Source organism: Daucus carota, chromosome 3 (assembly GCF_001625215.2).
Source record: "Daucus carota subsp. sativus chromosome 3, DH1 v3.0, whole genome shotgun sequence".
In the NCBI taxonomy this organism is placed as follows: domain Eukaryota; kingdom Viridiplantae; phylum Streptophyta; class Magnoliopsida; order Apiales; family Apiaceae; genus Daucus; species Daucus carota.
This window is the reverse complement of record NC_030383.2, coordinates 40822019-40842367: the sequence shown is the minus strand read 5'-3', so window position 1 is coordinate 40842367 and position 20349 is coordinate 40822019. Positions and strand designations below refer to the sequence as shown.

The 20349-nt window shown below is 33.8% G+C and overlaps 2 protein-coding genes across 4 annotated transcripts; both read right to left on the bottom strand.

Moving 5' to 3' along the window:
• Positions 1 to 1410: 1410 nt before the first annotated feature.
• LOC108214869 (E3 ubiquitin-protein ligase SINAT3) lies at positions 1411 to 9353 on the bottom strand. 2 transcript variants are annotated; one of them, XM_017387105.2, is made up of 4 exons: positions 8773 to 9310; positions 2655 to 3041; positions 2106 to 2487; positions 1411 to 1763 (listed from the first exon to the last, which is right to left on the bottom strand). In XM_017387105.2, exons 1-3 carry the CDS (start codon positions 9043 to 9045, stop codon positions 2125 to 2127), a joined length of 1023 nt encoding a protein of 340 aa, XP_017242594.1. In that variant the 5' UTR covers positions 9046 to 9310; the 3' UTR covers positions 1411 to 1763; positions 2106 to 2124. The 2 variants fall into 2 exon arrangements, 1 of the variants encoding a protein (XP_017242594.1); XR_001805813.2 differs by having other exon boundaries at positions 1529 to 1763; positions 2008 to 2487; positions 8773 to 9353.
• Positions 9354 to 11538: 2185 nt separating this feature from the next.
• LOC108214877 (CLP protease regulatory subunit CLPX1, mitochondrial) lies at positions 11539 to 19675 on the bottom strand. Of its 2 annotated transcripts, XM_017387117.2 has the most exons (16): positions 18963 to 19095; positions 18760 to 18838; positions 18559 to 18617; positions 17128 to 17228; positions 16875 to 16954; positions 16443 to 16493; positions 16038 to 16112; positions 15876 to 15953; positions 14152 to 14208; positions 13587 to 13657; positions 13115 to 13214; positions 12892 to 12996; positions 12567 to 12629; positions 12296 to 12418; positions 11864 to 12019; positions 11539 to 11772 (listed from the first exon to the last, which is right to left on the bottom strand). In XM_017387117.2, the coding sequence occupies exons 4-16, from the start codon at positions 17189 to 17191 to the stop codon at positions 11704 to 11706; spliced, it is 1092 nt and encodes a 363-aa protein (XP_017242606.1). In that variant the 5' UTR covers positions 17192 to 17228; positions 18559 to 18617; positions 18760 to 18838; positions 18963 to 19095; the 3' UTR covers positions 11539 to 11703. The 2 variants fall into 2 exon arrangements, with proteins under 2 accessions (XP_017242606.1, XP_017242605.1); XM_017387116.2 differs by lacking the exon at positions 18760 to 18838 and having other exon boundaries at positions 18963 to 19675.
• Positions 19676 to 20349: the final 674 nt, after the last annotated feature.

Below are 20349 nucleotides of genomic sequence, written 5' to 3'. Positions count from 1 at the left end.
AATGAGTCATCACTCTAGGGGTCATCACCCTGTGATTCACTATATCTTGACTTTGTCATATTAAGGACTTTGTGATCAATGATTGCTATATCAGGGTCATTCATCTCGGAAACGACATAGTTCAAGACTGCTAGTTTAGGGGTTTTCTCCCTAGGGCACATTCGTCAACTAGGCCACTAGGCTCTAAGGCCTCATCATCTCTATTACAACTGGCCTCAACTTAAAGGTTATCAACTTTATACACTAAGTCCCTTGTGTGCTTTCTAAGACTACGTCCTCTATTTTGGGTTCTCTCACCCTACAAAAGGATGACCAAAACATGAAGGCTCATGATTAGTTTCGGTTGGGCTCGTGAGTATATATAATGTCCGATCAATAAAATTATTAAATTTCAATTTTAATATAATAATAATAATAGTAATAATAATAATAATAATATAATAGTATAGTATTGTATAAATCTATGATATTACTTTTAAAAGTAATAACAATGAGTAATTAAAAACAACATTGATGTATTTAATTGAAACATTTCATTGGTTGTATATTAATAATTATACATAATACTATTATCTTATTTATATGTATATTGTATGTTTTATTTTTTGGAAAATCAGTTTTTCAGTTAGGAATCTGAAAAAAAAATAATGTGTTTTAGTTAAAAAGGTTGAGTTTATTTAGTTAAAAAATATAAAAAAGATAATAATTTTAGTTAAAAAGGATAAGTAAGTCCATAATTCCGCTTAAATACCGACTGACCAAACTGTTAATGTATATAGATTTTAATAAACTATTTTGTTTATAAACTTTAACTAGAAATAAATAATTTTTAAAATGATTAGTTCAAGACTGTAAGTCTAATAAATTGATTGTGGCTTATCATTAGAATTTATTCTAGTCTATATTATTATTTGAATGAATTATATTTTAAAATGTACTTTATAAATTAAAAAATAAAATAAAATAAAAATAAATTTTAAAAAAAACATTTAGAAAGTGAAATTAAATTTTAAAACAAAATAAAATTATAAAATTGAAAGCAACACGTTTTTTCTAACAAAACAAAAATAATCTAATCTAAATAAAATTAATAAACTCAAAAAAAAAATTATTAAAATGAATCACCGTAAATTAAAACAAAATTAACATATATAAAACTACAAAACAAAAACTTAAAATAGAGCGAGACCTTTAGAAAGCTATAAACCGGCCTTGACAAAATATTGAATTAGAAATATATACGGATAAACGGCCAACAAGTTGTGACATTTGGGGTCTTTCTTAGTTTTATTTCTATTTTCATGCTTGCAAATGTTATGTCTTAATAGAGCACGGTTGAATAAGCCGGTGCTTAAAGGCTTATCCTCTGTCGATTTGGATGTTCGTGAATGTAATAACTAGGCCAATCGATTTAAAGAGCTCTCTGACACGACCAAAAATATACACAGCAAGTCAGCAACCACAGCATCATTGTTGGTGCTTACACTACACTACGCCAGTAATTGACTACCTCAATTGTGAATGGAAGTTGCTTTTAACAATTTATATGGCCTGGTAGGATTAGCATAGCGACATGTAAAATTGTCAGAATAATTTCTTGTTTTTTTATTGTCAGGAACGATGATCGAACCCGAGTTCATTTCAGAATCTTCAGATACTGATGTTTCGTCATCCTTCCCGAAAAATTGCAGTAGTTTTGTGTTCTCCTGAGGCTCCAGGCATCATGTTCCGGGGCTGTGAAGTTACCGCGATACCAGAAACGCCTAGAAATCAAATAGGTAGCCAATGTATAAATGAATGGTGAAGAAAGCATAATGTACATACTCATGTCCTAGAGGCAGCAAGTTTCGACCAAAGTTCAAAGTTTCATAGAGATTTGAAGAATGTAGCAATATTTACGAACAGAATTGTTGATACATGTGTACATACATACAGACATGCACTTAGAGAGATAGTCTGCTGTTACAGACTTACAGTCACAAAGGGGGATTAAGAATAAACAATTACCTGAAGCTTAAGTTAAAGCTTCCTGAGAAGTTTTCCAGTTTCCAGTATAATAAAAAGAGCAACTTGCAAAGATCCAACACGAGACAGGTGAACCTTACCTTCAAATTGTTTACGATTTTACTGAGAAACATTTGGTATACACACCCCAGAATCTGGACTATGTTGTTCCTTCCATATTCTTCCTGTAACTCTTAGCTTTAGCTCTTTCCTATCCCCACCAGAGAAGAAGAGTGCCATATTCCTTTGAATTATAAGGCCATCATGACTATCCCTCACCTTCCTGTGGCTATCACGGACACTACGGGGGGTACCCTCCCATATGAGCTTTCTGCCATTTGCTCCTACCTCTAAGCTGTAACTGTAACTGCGAGCATCAGCCTCATCACCCATGAAACGAAGAAAAGCCATGTATACAGGGGCCGTGCCAAGTTGAAAAGCTTCAAAATGAAGGCAAAAATACTGGCCAAAGCAATGGAAGACCTGAAACAAAATACACCATGTTATGCATAGTTAAAAACACCAAGGATAGCACACTCAGTTTTTAATGACAATCTTTTGCATGTCAACGAGGGTTCAATTACAAACCTTATAGAAGTGCTTCTATTGTACTAGTCAAATCAAAAACATATATGAAAGGCAAAACTTACTGTAAGCATCCAAGTGGCATTTTCAACTTCCCGGGGATTGGATTTTACGTAGCGATGGTTGAAAGTACATCCTGTGTGCATATCAACTTTATGGTCATCTCTCAGATGGGAAACCAGATAAGGAATGTCTCCTGTAACAGAACACTCTGATCCAGCATACGGGCAATTGTATGGTCGGAAGTCGCAAACTGTTTCATGCTTAAGTTTGCTGTAGTATGGAAATATCCCAGGACATCCCATTAATTGATATTTGCATGGGAGTTCAAGTGATTCAGCTACCTTCTCTAAAGCCAAACACCTGATATCTCCAAGCTCTTGTCTACAAGTAGGACATCGGTTCTGAACCCTTGCTTTACAGGTGGAGCACAGTGTGTGACCATTGTGACACTGCAAGGAAGCAAGTTACTACTGGTAATATTGATATATAGATGACAGCTTGATACAGAAAAATAATGTGCACACGGATACCAAATATTTACAATTGTTCTGATAAATGTAATTTGTACTCGTGTATATATAGGTAAGTGCTCAATTGAGAACCGAACCCTCACTTATTTCCTGTTCTTGTATATTGGAGATTCCAGTTCAGTGTCACAGACTTTTTTTTAATTTCACACTGGGGCTTAGTTGCGTTCTGAAAGAGTTCAATATTAAAAAACAAAATTAATATTTCCTTAATTGTACAAATTTAAAAAAACCACTTTGGGATTGCTGAAACACCTTGAAGCTTGTACCTATCAGAACATTGTTCTATTTCACCACCGAAAGGTGCCCTTTCTTTCTGCAATTGGAGGAAGTAAATAGGTTGAAGTATTGCTGATGACTTCCTCTTTTATTACTTCATAACTTTCCATATCCCTAGAAGGGCTTTCACTCTCATTTGTTCTCTTCTTTTTTTTTTCTTTTTTTTTTTGGTTTTTTATTGATTCAAACACTGTACCTATGGGATAGGAAGAGGAAAAAGCGAAGATTTCACCTAGTATTATTGATCAAAAAATAAACCTGCTTTATTTCATACTTCCCTCATTGAGAAAATGGGTCCAATTATAAAGAAACAAACCTATGGACTTAAGGAATGATATATAAAAAACAAAGAGGGAAAATATTCAAAAAAAAGAAGAAGAGGAAATTAAGTATTTTAGGAGTCCAAAGATGGGCCAGCTGATTCTAACATCATTTATGAGGAGCTGGGCGACGCCCAACTTCCTTTCAATCCACATCAGAAAATTTGGGCTTTCTCTAGTGGGAGTCCTCAAAGTGGTTCAAAAAGCCGAGGAAAAAACCAACACACACTTGGTTTTGACGTGCCCTTTTTTGGTTGGAGTAGCCACGACTTTGATCGTAGTTAGTTATGAACTGTTGGTGCCTGTCCTGCATTTTTTTACATTTTGTGTCTATGGACCGAAGAGAAAGGGGGCTCAGCGAGAAGAGGATTGTACCGTGAGAGAAGCAAGGGGGTCAACCTCTTACAAATATGCAACATAATTCTGCTACTTTTTAATGATATCGAAGCACGGAGGTCAACCTAATATAACTATGACATAACATGTACGAAAAAGTTTGTAACTTAAAAAATATTCAGCTCCCATATATATATAGGTCTTCTCCAATAAAACTTTATTCATTCATGTTACACATATACACACTATATCTATCATCATCACCTACTGTCATAACAATAGTTTCACCTCCTATCACTGGCACCATCTTCATCTCTGATTACCACCATTATCGTTGATTTCACCCACCATTTTCACTTAACAACCATCATGTACAACTATCACTTTCAAAACGTATTTAAGCCACTTTTAAGTTTGACCAACGTAAACTACCACTTATGATAACCATCACTTGGGATAAAGATCATCAAATTTAAAAGTTAAACATGATATGAACATATTTTACCAGATCTAAACTCTAATCACTAAATCGTATCACAAAAATCAATAATTTGTATAAATAAAATCATTTATTTATGTTAAGTAAATTACCAATCTGTGTCAACTGGTAACTTTGTTGCATAATCATGAAGATGATTCGAACTCAATAGAAAAGTTTATTGGACCTTGCCGAAAAAGATTTTTAGCAATATAAATTACTGAAACTAGGGGGCAGAATTGAATTACTAAGATGAAGTAATGTTGTTGTGAAAAAAGAAGAAGAAAGTTTGAGGGAAAAGTATGTATACCTAGAAGGTTTTTTTTTTTTTTTTTGGGGGGGGGGGGGGGGGGGGGGGGTTGAAGGGAGAGAGAGAGAGAAGATCCCAACAATTAAAACTCCCCATCAAAAAGGTCACCCGCCAGAGATTGCTACTAATTAAGAGGAAAATGACCGTGAATGTTGGTGTTTTTACAGGGGCAGTAAAAACTGATGTTTGCAGTTTGCAAATGGCAATGTTGTGATGGAGGCTGTGAATATTGAAGAGGAAATGATGAAAGGGAGACACATGAACATGATAGGAGAGAAAAAGATATGTATATATATATTGAATGTGAATTATATATGCAGGTAAGATTATACAAAATCTATTTTACGGAAAAAAAAAGGTAGTAGTGTAGATTAGTTTCTATTATAATTTTGGTTTCTATTTATCAATTGCCTGCATATATATGGTCGGAGGACAGGGTGGAACTGAACAAAAAGAGCGGTGGAAACTCCAAGACAATGCCCTCCACAATTTATGTATATAATCAACTTCATAGACTAGTGAAAAGCAACACATTATGGATTTAGACTAATAAATCTACTGAGAAGGCTGAAATAGTATTCACGAGACAAGATAAACACGCAAGACTAATCAAACATTGGGTGGAACCAGCTCAAGATTCACAACTCTCTGTTGATAACTCAAAGTTAAATGCTTCTATGAGAGACATATACATCTAACTATAAGACTCGTTCTGTAACCCGGCACTATGGTTTGGAACGAATGTATGTAGCTTGAAATTGAAAGAAATTTGTAATGTATAGGAAAAGAGTCCTAATTCCATTCCTTTGACACATATTTGTGGAAGAGCTTGATCCCACAACTTAGTGGATGAATACTGATGCTTCTTTCCTACTTCTACTCATCTTTTTCCACAAATCCTCATAGAAAAATTTGCATTCACATTTTTTAACTATACTATCTTCCACCACTTTTTTAGCTTTGATTTTCTTCCCAATGTTTCATTCAACATCCCATTTTCTCCAAGACTCCAACCAAACGCAGCATTAAGCTATAAACTTATAGTCTAGAAAAACCTGATGAACAACATTGTCTGGTGTAAGTTATTAGGTGACAAAAACACTCTATGATTACATAGAATGAGTGTCATTAGGGAGAGAGAAAGAGAAGATCCCAAAAATAAAACTCCCCATCAACAAGGTCACCCGCCAGAGATTGCTGCTAATTAAGAAGAAAATGACCGTGAATGTTGGTGTTTTTACAGGGGCAGTAAAAATTGATGTTTGCAGTTTGCAAATGGCAATGTTGTGATGGAGGCTGTGAATATTGAAGAGGAAATGATGAAAGGGAGACACATGAACATGATAGGGGAGAAAAAGATATGTATATATATTGAATGTGAATTATATATGCAGGTAAGATTATACAAAATCTATTTTACAAAAAAAAAAAGTAGTAGTGTAGATTAGTTTCTATTATAATTTTGGTTTCTAATTATCAATTGCCTGCATATATATGGTTGGAGGACAGGGTGGAACTAAACAAAAAGAGCGGTGGAAACTCCAAGACAATGCCCTCCACAATTTATGTATATAATCAACTTCATACTCTAGTGAAAAGCAACACATTATGGATTTAGACTAATAAATCTACTGAGAAGGCTGAAATAGTATTCACGAGACAAGATAAACACGCAAGACTAATCAAACATTGGGTGGAACCAGCTCAAGATTCACAACTCTCTGTTGATAACTCAAAGTTAAATGCTTCTATGAGAGACATATACATCTAACTATAAGACTCGTTCTGTAACCCAGCACTATGGTTTGGAACGAATGTATGTAGCTTGAAATTGAAAGAAATTTGTAATGTATAGGAAAAGAGTCCTAATTCCATTCCTTTGACACATATTTGTGGAAGAGCTTGATCCCACAACTTAGTGGATGAATACTGATGCTTCTTTCCTACTTCTACTCATCTTTTTCCACAAATCCTCATAGAAAAATTTGCATTCACATTTTTTAACTATTCTATCTTCCACCACTTTTTTAGCTTTGATTTTCTTCCCAACGTTTCATTCAACATCCCATTCTCTCCAAGACTCCAACCAAACGCAGCATAAAGCTATAAACTTATAGTCTAGGAAAACCTGATGAACTACATTGTCTGGTGTAAGTTATTAGGTGACAAAAACACTCTATGATTACATAGAATGAGTGTCATTAGGTAACAGTAACACTCAATGATTACATAGAATGAGTTGCTCGAGGACATGCTGAACACAGGTTGCTTAGGTTTTAGCATAGCCAGAAAATTATTAAATATAGGTAGGCATCTGGTCCGACTTCATTTAATTCAAGATAGTAAAAATCAGAAATCGGTTCAACTCAGTTTTGTTGCAGAGAAAAGAGTACTCGGAATGAGTACTCGGAGAGCTAATCAGATATGACTTCTTTTATTTTAAAGTCTCATATATTAAATCTTTTCATTCCGATTTTAGGTTACATGTCTTTGAGACTTAAAACTTAATAGTAATATTTTTTTTTTATATTTAATACTTCCTCTGTCCCAACCATTTCTTTACACTTTCCTTTTTGGGATGTCCCCTCCAATTCTTTACATTTCAAAATTTATCAAATATATTAAAATTTTATAATATAAAAATCAACTACCCCTACTACTTTTCTCCACTATACTTACTTTATACATTAAATATCAATCGGTTCCACCACTATCCTCACGTTTCTTACTTTTCACTCTTACTTTATATAGTTTCTTAACCTCCGTGCCCAACCCAAATGTTTACATTTAGGTGGGACGAAGGGAGTAATATTACCAATAAATAATATTTTAAAAAGAAGAATTAGAAATCTGAGCAAGTCAAATTCCGTTCGACTCTGTGAGTCAAACTGAGTTTTGACCGAAATCTGACAAAATCATTTTTTGACCAGGTTAATTAAAGCTTGAATCAAATAAGAGGTTAGAAATGAGTACTCGGCCAAGTTATGATTTTTAGAACATTGATTTTAATGGACTAGGTCAGCCTGCTGGATGCTACATAGTCTTGGGAGTTATCTAATTCAATTAAGTAGGTGAGCCTTGTGGATTTTATATGTTCTTAGGAGTTTCCTAAATTTCAGCCAATAAGAGGTCTGACACAGTTCTGATGCTGATCCACCGCTCCAGCAGAAATTTGATTTGTCAAAAAACAGAAATCTTCACTTACAACACAAATGATAACCATAAACTCAAATTGTTACTCCATCAAAATGGTGATGTTGTCCATCACATAGAAAATCTGTTACGAGTAAAAGTTGCTATGCTAGTGGTCCAAGTACTGCAGCGCCTATTATGCAGCAGAGATCATGATCAAGGTAGAAAAACCAACACAAGGGAGACTACTATACCTAACATGGTGGTGGCAGCAGTTCTTCTGGTATTGGAGTTCCAACTCGTACTTTGCAGTTGCACGACTCTTATTGGAGTTCCAAACAAGCATGAAGTAGTAATTAAAGATCAAATAAGCAGTTGCGCTATTCTAGTTTATCCTCAGTAGGTAGTTTTTCATCTTTATTTTAATGATTATGTTGTCTCGACATGCTTTGTTACGTCGATGAGGATTAGAATTATTAGGTTTGCAACTCTCCTTAAAACTTCATTCTTCTTTCTAATTCGAAGCATCCTCACCCGGTCTATTAACCTGAGTTGTAAGACATTCACCATTGACAACAATGCAAGAAAGAAACCAAACAAGAATAATAACAATTATTTTACAACACCAAACACAAGTAACTAATAGCAAAGGAATTCAAAACCATATCATTCGAATATTTAACAAAACCAAAGGTCAAAAATTTTGATCTACAATAAAAACCAAATTGAAGAAAATCAAAGAACATACTATAACACACATATATACACAGAATCAAAGAGAGGGGGAGAGAAAAATACCTGATGAATAGGAGGGTACATAGAATTGGTACAAACAGGACATTCCAACAATTCATGAACACTGGTAGCTGGAGTCAACCCCAGAAGAGCCCCATTAATATTATTACTACCATCATTATTATTATTCTTGTGATGAGGCTTTGAAAGATTTTGATGATTATTAAAAAGATTAGCAGGAAAAGCATTACTATGATGATGATGATTAATCAAATCATCATCTTCCATCATAAGCATCTCATCTGTAGATACACACTCAATATTATCCATATCCATAATTATATAAAACTTAATTTAATCAATACCAATCGACCCACTTCATCAATTTGATCAACAATTGTAAAGATTCAAGCTTTTTCTTGAAATCTTCAAGATTTGATTTTTATCTGAAAAACTTTCCCTCCTTTTGTTTCTTCTTTATTTTCAAGAAAGAAGAAACAAAAGGAGATGGGCATCAACTGATTGATCGAATTCAGTTTAAATATGAATTGATAGACCTCAGGAACACAAACATCAAATTATCTATCTGCCCTGAAAAAAATGAAAATGCTTGTTTTATTTTTTGTTTATTTTCTGTGTGTTTTTTTTTTTTAATGAAAGAGAAAAGAATAAGGATCAACGTTCAATTTTTAAGATAGGAATTATTGTCAATTTGGGCTGGATGGGCCCTTATGTGTTGAATATCTCATATTATTCAAATGCATTGATTTTTCTAGTTCAATTTATTTTGTAAAGCAAATGGGCATCCATTACAAACTACCACTTCTGCGATGGCAGTATTCAACTTTCAATCTCTTCTTAAAATAACATCATGATTTTAAGCTTCTCAGCTTCGAATACTAAGTTTAATATTTTTATTCAAAAAGGAAAAAAATAACACTCCCTCATCTATATGCTTTTATCACGTTTGTCGATTCATACTTTTGATCGTTAATATTTTTAAATTAATATTAATATTAAATATAAAAATTTCCCTTTTGATCGTTAATATTTTTAATTTCATATTAATATTGAATATGAAATTCATACTATTAATTGTTAATATCTTTTGTTTCATATTAATATTAAATATAAAAATTTCATGAATACGAATCTAACAAAATCACTCTTGACTATATTTAATCTTATTAACTAGACGTAAATTAGTACTCCCTCCGTCCCCCTGAATTGTATACATTGGGGGACGGGGACGCGGCACGGACTTTAATGCTCCCGTAAAGTATAGTTGTGTAATTTATTTTTAAAATTTTCTTTTTCTGAATTAAAGTTTGGATGTTCTATTTTTATTCAGAAAAAGAAAATCTGAAAAATAAGTAATGGAACTATATTTTATAAGAGCATTGAAATGCGTGTCGAACAGTTAAAAAGAAACGTATACAATTAAATGGGACAGAGGGAGTAACTTTTATGGACAGTCCGCCACATCAAACAATAACAGAAATAAGGGAGTTAGAGCATCTCCAACGGCGTTGGCTATAATCGTTGGCTAAATTGGATTGTAAGACATTATGTAAAATTTGTTGAACCTGTAAGACATTTTGCTTGAATGGTACTGACTATATTGGTTGGCTATAATTTAGAAATAGTATGTTATTAATATTTTAAATTTTCAATACGGTAATAAATGATGTACAATCTTCCTACAGATTTTCTTACAGACCTGTAGAGGTTCGACAAATTTAGCCATCCATAGGAGGTTGGCTAAATTTATAGACAACAGTTGAGCATGGTTGGAGTTGAGTTTCTGGAGCTGTTGGCTAAATTTTTTTATTTTAGGTATGCCAACTCACCTTTTAGCCAAGGGTTTTAGATGGTTGGAGATGCTCGATATTGGCTATAATCGTTCGTTAAATTAGACTTATAAGAGCATCTCCAACCATCTAAAACCCTTGGCTAAAAAGTGAGGTGGCATACCTAAAATAAAAAAATTTAGCCAACAGTTTCAAAAACCCAACTCCAACCATGCTCAGCTGTTGTGTATAAATTTAGCCAACCTCCTATGGATGGCTAAATTTGTCGAACCTCTACGGGTCTGTAAGAAAATCTGTAGGAAGATTGTACATCATTTATTACCATATTGAACTGATATATTCTATTTTAACAATTTAAAATATTAATAACATACTATTTTTAAATTATAGCCAACCAATATAGCCAGTACCATTGAAGCAAAATGTCTTACAGGTTCAGCAAATTTTACATAATGTCTTACAGGTCCAATTTAGCCAACGATTATAGCCAACGCCGTTGGAGATGCTCTAAGACATTATATAAAATTTGTTGAACCTGGAAGACATTATGCTTCAATGATATTGGTTATATTAATTGACTATAATGTAAAAATAGTATGTTATTAAATTTTGATTTTTTTAAATAGAATATATATCAGTTTAATATGATAATAAATGATGTGTAATTACAATTTTTTACATTCGACAAATATATGGCCATCCATAAAAAGTTGGTGGTTGAAGTATGATTTTTTACGAGATTGACTATATTTTTTATTGATGATATACCAAACCCAATTTTTAACTAAACCCTCCTCATAATTGGAGATTCTCTTGGGGGTAATATCTTTCTCGGTAGGATTTCAAAACTTGTCAAAAGACTGCACTGCATTGCTAAAAAAAGAAGGGATTTTCTATGCATTGCGGGCTTTAATTGCCCCTCACAATAATTCACGCCAACACGTAAATTAAAATATTGATTTTCAATCCGCTATCACATTGATAAGGGTAGATTTAATGAAAATCCCGGATTCACCAATGATTAAAATACACACATTATAATTAGTCATTGTCACTATTACTTATTATATATTAGTGTCTATGAAGATGATCGATATTTTCAATTAATTTATACACTGTACATGTGTGGCATCATAAATCATCCAAGATGAATTACACAGAAGTTACAATCAAAGCAACAGAGTTACATTGCTACAATGGAAGGAAGCTCGGATTCACCCTCCTGATCACCATCAGATCCTTCTGCATTTGCCTAATACAATGCATTAAAAAACTGATTTATTTACTTCAACAAAAATTTCTCTCCATGTTAAAGATTAATATTGCACAAGTTGGACTGTTACCTCGACATCTTTTGACTTTTGTTTTGAGAGAAAGTTGGTCAATGCGCCCCGACCATATAAGATCTTAGCTCCGCATCCACGACCCTCTGATCCAACAGCTTCCTCGTCAACAACAACAGCATCTATTATGTCATCCCCCGTTCTCTCATCAGGAATCTGCAAAAGTTCAAAGAAACTATACAGTAATCCACTATTTGTAAAATTTGTAGAAGTGTTTTGCAAACATAATCCTCTCAGTATTTTATGTAAGAACCCATATGCGCAATGTAATTGAGATTATGGGGGGCCAACATATTCTTGATTATTTTAAATAGAGGTCAACGCCAAACGCGCAATGTAATCGAGATTTTGCGCGCGGGGGGGGGGGGGGGGGAACATGTTCTTAATTATTTTAAACAGACGTCAAAGCCACTGAATGAAGTAGTTGCATACCTCATACATAGAATCCATCAATATGGTCTCTAACAAGGACCTTAAACCACGAGCACCAGTGTTTTTGGTAATTGCTTTTCTAGCAATCAATCTCAAAGCACCTTCGGTGAAATGCAGATTCACCTGACAATAAGTGATAAAGTTGCATTTTATTGATGAGAGTTCAGTAATATCAGATGCATAGAGTAATATGGAAAGGATTTTTTTGGGCTTTAGATTATGTGAAGTTATTATTACATCAAACAAGCCTGAGATAAGTTAACACACTTACTCCATTCATTTGAAACATCTTTCTGTATTGCTTTCCTAAAGCATTTTTTGGCTCCGTTAGCACCTACAAAACGACATTGCTAGTGAACATATGCAAAACAAGGTCTCTCTAACAGATAAATTCTTTAGATTAGAAAAGAACATAAATGACTTTTACAAGCATAACTAGTTCACCACTATTAGTATTATCAGAGATTCAAAACCTACCAGAGTAATTTCTACGAAAGACCACTCCATTAAATTATGTGAGGTATTCAGATTGAGCGAGCACTTTTGTTTGTGTATTGACCAAGTTATATGCGTTCCAAAAATTTACCAATAATTACCTGAACCAGTTGATCCTCAGTAAGAGCGGACAAGTTAACAAGAATGGGAAATCGTCCAACAAATTCAGGTATCAGACCATATGCAATAAGATCACTGCTTTCCACCTGCCAACCATAAATATAAGTATATAACTATCGTGATCAAGATGTAAGTAACTTTACAAATTTCTGTCTTCATGTATGCTTTAAAATATGGGTGCACTTCATTAATAAGTGATCATACAGTGTCCAGTAACGACGATGTCACAGACGCTTGTGTAACACTAGCAGTCCTCATGTTTGCACGAACTGGTGCACCAAATCCAATAGAAGAATCCTGGCGCCTGGACAGCATGCAGAAGATTTCAAGTTGCAGAAAAGCACATGGGTAAAGAGGACAGAAAATCTTCTTTGCAACATGGTGAGAAAGATAACTTCTCATTTTGCCAAGTTCCACAACCTTCTAAAAGTGAAACAATAGTGAAGAAACAGTTGTGAAGATTTATAGGTACTAGGATCACAACCAAAAACCTTATTCTTTTTAGACATTTTACATCAGAGGATAGAAGCATTTATACTGATACAATATTAAATAACAGAAATTATTTAAGGTTGGAGTCAATGTAGCAAAAGAAGGAAAGCATTTAGCAAAGAAAGAAAAAAGGAAGTAGATAACTATACTGAACACTGCACAGTTTACATAATAGTATCATGACCTTTCAGAGATTGTTTTCTCCAAGTCTATGAAGGCACCGCCACAGATAAAGAGAATATCTTTGGTGTCAATCTGTAAAATATACCAACATATTAGATTTAGATGATTAGAAAATCTTACAGTATCATATACCAAAAGCAGCAAAATATAGAAATTGTACTTTCTGGGCCACCAAATCATATGAACAACATTAAACTCAGGTACGCTTTTGAGAGGGAAGGGGGAGGTAAAACATTTTTAAAATTTAATATATAAATGAGTAGCAGGAACTTTTAGAGGCGATGTCACATATACATAGAGTTGCAAGTCATGTAATGTCTGATACATGTGCGAGTAAAGGAGTAAACTGACCCTTGCCCAGAATCAAGGGACAGAGAAGGCCACATGGACTTCACAGATTTTAAAAGTATGTCTATGTAACACAAGTTTGGACTTAATTGCTAATGCATAATTAACAAGTAGTCTTGCAACACTAAAACAAACAGAGAGATCAATTTTAACCAAAATTATGATGTCTAATCCTATGCATGCAAATTACTTTCAAGGCTTTACTCATTCATTATTACCTGTATATTGTCACCTCTCGGATGCTTTCTAGCTCCCTTTTCTGGTACATTGACTATCTGAACACGAATGCCATCATAGATCAATTAACACATATATTTTACTTTACGAAAGATATATACACACTTAATTACAGTAAACTTCGAAGGTGACTAATTGTTATTCCACCAATACAAGGATAAAAATATTAAAAATACAGACATGAGATTCAAGTTTTGCACTTAAATACCACCGAACTTTGAAATGAACTCCTGAAATTTAAGATTTATATTTTATAGAGGATGCCTAAGCACAAGACATCCGAAACAACCATATTGCCTGCTACTAACGAGATATTTATAACAGATAAAAGTTTTTGGAGAGGATCCTTGATGCAATTTACTTTCTGTATAGTGTATATGGACCAGTTACTTGAGGAATAAACCAGTGGGAAGGTTCAAAGGTTCAAGATTGGTGCATATAACTTACCTGAATGTTTAGTGCGTAACTAAAATTCAGCAGAATGAAACAGATCGATGAGAAGATTACCTTTTGTCTTGTATCATCAGGAATACAAATTGGAGAAAGAATTAAAACAAATAATAACAATATATTACAAGCCACACAACACTATTTCAAAAATGTATTTCAGAACTCATAGCAAGTCCAATGCCAAATGCAAAATAGCTATAGCTATAATATGGCCCCAACAAGTGCTCTCTGGTGCTAAAATAGGACTCATACTCCAATGCTAGTTGCATTTTGAATGAAATAATTCCAAAGTTGACCAACTTTTATTCTAATTCTTACAACTTTTTTTTAAAGTATACTCCCTCTGTCCCATTCAATTCTATATGTTTTATTTCACTGCTCGGCACGCACTTTAATGCTCTTGTAAAGTATAGTTCTCTATCTTATTTTTTCAATTTTCTCTTTCTGAATAAAAATTTAAAATTTTTATTCAGAAAAAGAAAATCTTAAAAATAAATTATAGAACTATACTTTACAGGAGCATTAAAGTGCGTGCCGCGTTCCCATCCCCCAATGTATACAACTCATGGGGACGGAGGGAGTAACAACTTTCATTTCATTCATAGGTGATTGATGATGTGGCAAGATGCATCCTTGGTTGCAAATTTGCAACCAATTATGTATGTATGCATATTTGCATTCAACTATGCAACTCCTTTGAGGACGTGTCTTTTTGCATTTGGTGCTAAATTATAGCAATGCAACCAAGCATAGCATTGCATGCTCTTAGAGCAGCTTAAGATGGATGGTTTGATCATACCTATCAATTTTTCCGAAGGATAGGTTAAACTGAGTGCAGTTTAATTACATAATACATGGAAAATCAGCTTTAAGGTGAACATGGAAAACAAGCGGTACTGTTATAGCCTATGAACCGGAATCACTATATTACATAAATGTCATTAACATAATGTTACAAGAACTTCATGCTAAATATGACTACACAAAAATTGTATGCTACTCACCAAATAATCAGATGCAAATAACTCTTAAACTGAAAAACTATTTTGAACATGTATTATCCAAGCGTATTGGGAAACTGACGCCCTTATATTACTATTATAATTAATTTACAGTTCTCTTTTTTCTAGGACAGAAGGAAATAGAGAGAGAAATAAGGCAAAAGAAAAAAAAATGAAAGAAAGAAAGAAAGACAAAGTTAAATAAAAGCGTAATTTAGTATATTGGTAGCAGAAAAGATTAAATGAACACTTACAGTCCCTTCCAGCATTTTCAGTAATGCCTGCTGGACACCCTCTCCAGAAACATCTCTACTAATATTGAGGCTTTCAGCCTGTAAATTATAGAGACAGGAGTAAAAAAAAATTGAATAAGCGCTTCAAGTTGAATGAAATGGTTTAATCTTTCCATGTGTTACCTTTTTTGTGATTTTGTCAACTTCATCAATATATACGATGCCCTGCTGGGCAGCTACAACATTATAGTCTGCAACCTGAATCAAGCATCACAAGGTCAGAAATCCATGACAAAGAAGAAAACTATTTTAAGCACAATTTTTTTCTCTCTTTTATTTTCACAACAGAAGTTCGTTTTTTCATATATGTCAAAGATAACTATGAATTGCACTCCACCAACCACAAGGCTGCATGACCACGTAAGAACATTGTTCTAATTAAACATACAACCAAAAAGAGCCCGCAAAAAGAGAAGTAGAGGAACATTCACAGATAACACAAGCCATGGGAAACTACCTCCCAACCCCCAACCACGCATATAGACGCAACTTAATTAATAGTAATAAAACAGGTCTGGAAAACATTACTGTTAGGAGCTTGTATAGTATGGACTCTACATCTTCACCAACATATCCTGCCTGCAAATAACAAGCACAGTTAGACACTTAAACTGATATTCAAGATTACTATCACACTGCATCACTAGTAGGAATGAGTAAATATTTGCTAAAATGTATATGTCTTTAAACTTTAGAAAGGTTTTATGTCCTTAACCGATTCCAGATTTGATCATTTCTTATAAATTCTGAATAATGAATCATAATTAAAAATACATATTATCAGAAGTTCAGAATTTCCTAATTCCCTTCAACCATCTACCACATGGGTGTATTCTGGAGCTAAATCAGATTCATCAGAACATGATGATTCACCGCGTGATAAGGCCATTAGAGATCACCTAATCAAGAGGGAAAGAATGAACACCTACTTTTAAAAAAAGTTACGAATTATTAGCTTGCCTGAGTAAGAGTGGTAGCATCTGCAATTACGAAAGGTACATTCACCAATCGGGCCAAGGTCTTGGCAAGTAGTGTCTTCCCTGTCCTTCAAATAACACCAGTAAATAAATGATATAATAGAAATTGGAAGATAAGATGCTTATAGCCAAACTGCAGTATATATAAATACAGCTATTATCATAAAATGAAACCATAGTCAATGGGCAACACAATCAGATGTCAATATATTGAAATTCTGGCCAATTAGAATTACCTGAACCGGTTGGCCCCATCATTAGAATATTACTCTTCTCGAGTTCCACGGCATCATTATCCATGGCATTAGTTTTGTCACTGCCTGAATTACCAGCAGACCTAACTTTCCAAGTGGTAACATATCAGAATTATAAATGGACATGTATGTAGTAAGCTCTGAATAGTAATTAGCAAACACATGGAATATCAATTTTAAACTAGTATTGTGAAAATCCAAAATTAGTCTAATCGGTAATAGGAGGGCCTCAATAATTACTGTAAGAAACTGGAGATTGATTGGAAGGCATAATCGGACACAAAATCCAGTTTCATCAGATATTAGCATATTAACACAGTATATACAGGTAGCAATAACACATGAAACCTGAAGAAGAAGAATTTTTCATTTTTATATTAATTTTATAACTAACAACATAGTACAACTGCAACTCTGCAGGTATGTAATATTTAGCTAGATGAAAATCTACTAGCATACAATTTGATTATTACCAGAAAAACACAACTTTAAACACCAAGGAGAAGATCAAGGTGAAATCCTGTCACCTAATTCTTATCCTACAATTAAACACAAGATGATAGTTTAAAATGATACTTCCAAAAATTAAAGTGTTTGTAGGTTAGCTTCATTTCAACAGGTGATAAAAAGGATCCCTCAGAGCTCACAGCTCTTAGTCTTAATTTCAAAGAACAAAAAATGACAGGAGAGAGGTTTTGGAAGGTAAAGTGAAAAAAGATAAATGCATCACAACTAGTGGCTAAATGGCTCAGATATTGAGTATGATGATGATGCACGCCTTTTTATTTTTGATATCTTCTCTTCTTCCCTACAAAAGGTATTTTAGTTTCACAGTCATTTGGCCAGATTTTCATTGATCGTTATGATTCAGTTTAAACATAATATAGATTGGTATACATCCCATTCTAATTTAAAAACCCTATAATCAGCCTTTTTGACCAAATTTTGAAACACTATCTAAATATAGAAATTACTATTTGTATGTATTCTAATTAATAGCAGAAATCACAATTTTGTTTGGTAAGATGAAAGAAGTAATGGATTATGGAGGTTTTCCCTAAAATTCTAACGGATGTGTTGACCATGCAAAATTTTATCAGTAGAAGAACTAGAATATGATACTCCACTTGTCAAGCAATTTCAATAAATTGATTACATTTGTTATTACAATGCAATAATCCTGTTTGGTTTAAGTAATATTTCCATATAAAATAATATAATAGAGATCAATGAGCACTGATATGCTACTAACATAAGAATGAACCTCGGTCAAAATTATGTACTCCAAACATCTGACCAATCAGCAGTTTGAGAGTTTAATCAGTAATTTAAGACAAAATGAAACTGAAGCACATCACGACAATAATAGAACATCCCACAGAAAAATGGACTACGGAGTAAAAGGCTACATACTTTTCCAAAGTGTCACTTGATATTCTCTTATAGTGGTTATAAACTGCAACAGCAAGTACCTGCAACCACGCAAAATAAATTTTTGTCTCAATGATGTTGGAAATGTAATTGCACAACAGACTGATGATGCATTACTTAATCTGATTTTTTTCCCCAACAATAACAAAAGAGCCAACAGATAAATTATATAGAGCTTCATACCAACTACGGACAGGTTGATTCAATGGGATTGATTTTCCCTTACAGAAAGGGGCTAGCAGCGCGGATGTTACTCGCTTGCCTTCCATCAGGGTATAATACTTCAGTACTTGTTTGTTATAGAAGTGTGCATTATTTTGACAAACAATGAACTAATAATAACATACAGATAATAACACTAACAATAACTAAACTAAAGCCACTACCTTTTTAGCTCTTTCCTGCCCAATAACAAACTTATCAAGCCCTTTACAAATCTCTTTCGGAGTCGGAAAACTATTACCCATATTAGATCCTCCCCAAGACTCATCCTTCCCCCCAAACCCGCCACTCGAACCCGAGCCCCCTCCATCTTTATCAGGCACCTGCACAAATTTCACACCAGGCCTAACCACAATACCATCACCAGGAGGCTGCCAAACCTCAGGAGGATCACCATAAGCACTAGAAACACTAATCCTCCTACTAAAACCCTTGAAACACTCGAAATTATCATACCCCTTATCAAAAAAGTTGTCTTTTATTGAAACAGGCCTATGATAACCACTATCACTAATATAATCATCCAGTCTACTTGTTGACCTGGTTTGAAAACTGGCTATACGGACATCATGTATGTGATTGAGTATGAAGAATCTGAACTGAGAAAGACTGAAACATGATGTACTTCTTGATGATTTTGCTCTAAGTGCAGCAGCCATGCCTGCAAATTTTCAAGATTTTTTTGGGATTTTCAAGAAAAATTAAATGATTAAATGGGGAAATTGAAACATGGGTTTGTGAAAAAGAGAGGTGAATTAACGTGGGTCGATGTTTGATTTTGGGATTATCATGTAATATCGTGGGATTGAAAATGTGGCCTGAAGAACAAATGAGATATAACTGTCCAACACGACAAAACACACAATTGAACAATAATGAATCTGAGTCACACGGCGTCGTTTCCTTTAAGATCAACTTCTGGTGTCTTTTTTTTTTTTTTTCGCTAAATAACTTCGGGTATCTTCCTTAAACGCAAGAAATTAATTAATTGAAATTATGTTCCTAACAAAAAAATATTGGAATTATGTTGGTCTTGGTTGGGAAGTACGGTTAGCTGTTAGCGGATTGAATTAGATGTTTTGACTAGCGGATTGAAATAGATGTTTTCACTGGCAGATTGAATTAGTGGTTTCCGATAAAACTGTTTGGCAAATAGCTGTTTGATTAGCTTTTTATGACACATACCAAAACCTCTGACCCAAAAAATTCTTCAAAATAACTTTTTGAAAATTAGCTTTTGGATCCCAAACCTATACTTCAATCCGCTAACTATCAAACACTAACATTAGCGGATTAATATGGTCAAACCTCCAAATCACCTCAAACCTCTAATTTTACCCCAAACCTCTAACTTTCAAATACGGCCATTGTGTTTCCTAGCAAAGTTAACAGAGATGCTTATCTTCTGTTGGAATATATTAGAAATTATATTGTGTTTCCTAGCAAAGTTAACTAGAATATATTAGAAATCATATTGTGTTTCCTAGCAAAGTTATCAGGAGATGCTTATCTTCTGTTAGAATATATTAGATGTTTAAGTTTTAAGCGCGT

What these genes read in the sequence shown, in the direction of transcription:
- LOC108214877 (XM_017387116.2), bottom strand. Translation starts at nt 19,457, where the DNA reads ATGGCTGCTGCACTTAGAGCAAAATCATCAAGAAGTACATCATGTTTC. An exon ending in GGCAGGAAAGAGCTAAAAAG is followed by an intron (nt 18,618 to 18,962) that starts GTAGTGGCTTTA and finishes GCGTGGTTGCAG; the next exon opens with GTACTTGCTGTTGCAGTTTA. An exon ending in CTGAGGATCAACTGGTTCAG is followed by an intron (nt 12,630 to 12,891) that starts GTAATTATTGGT and finishes GTCGTTTTGTAG; the next exon opens with GTGCTAACGGAGCCAAAAAA.
- LOC108214869 (XM_017387105.2), bottom strand. Translation starts at nt 9,045, where the DNA reads ATGGATATGGATAATATTGAGTGTGTATCTACAGATGAGATGCTTATG. An exon ending in TGTACCCTCCTATTCATCAG is followed by an intron (nt 3,042 to 8,772) that starts GTATTTTTCTCT and finishes GCTTCCTTGCAG; the next exon opens with TGTCACAATGGTCACACACT. An exon ending in ATGCCACTTGGATGCTTACA is followed by an intron (nt 2,488 to 2,654) that starts GTAAGTTTTGCC and finishes ATTTTGTTTCAG; the next exon opens with GTCTTCCATTGCTTTGGCCA.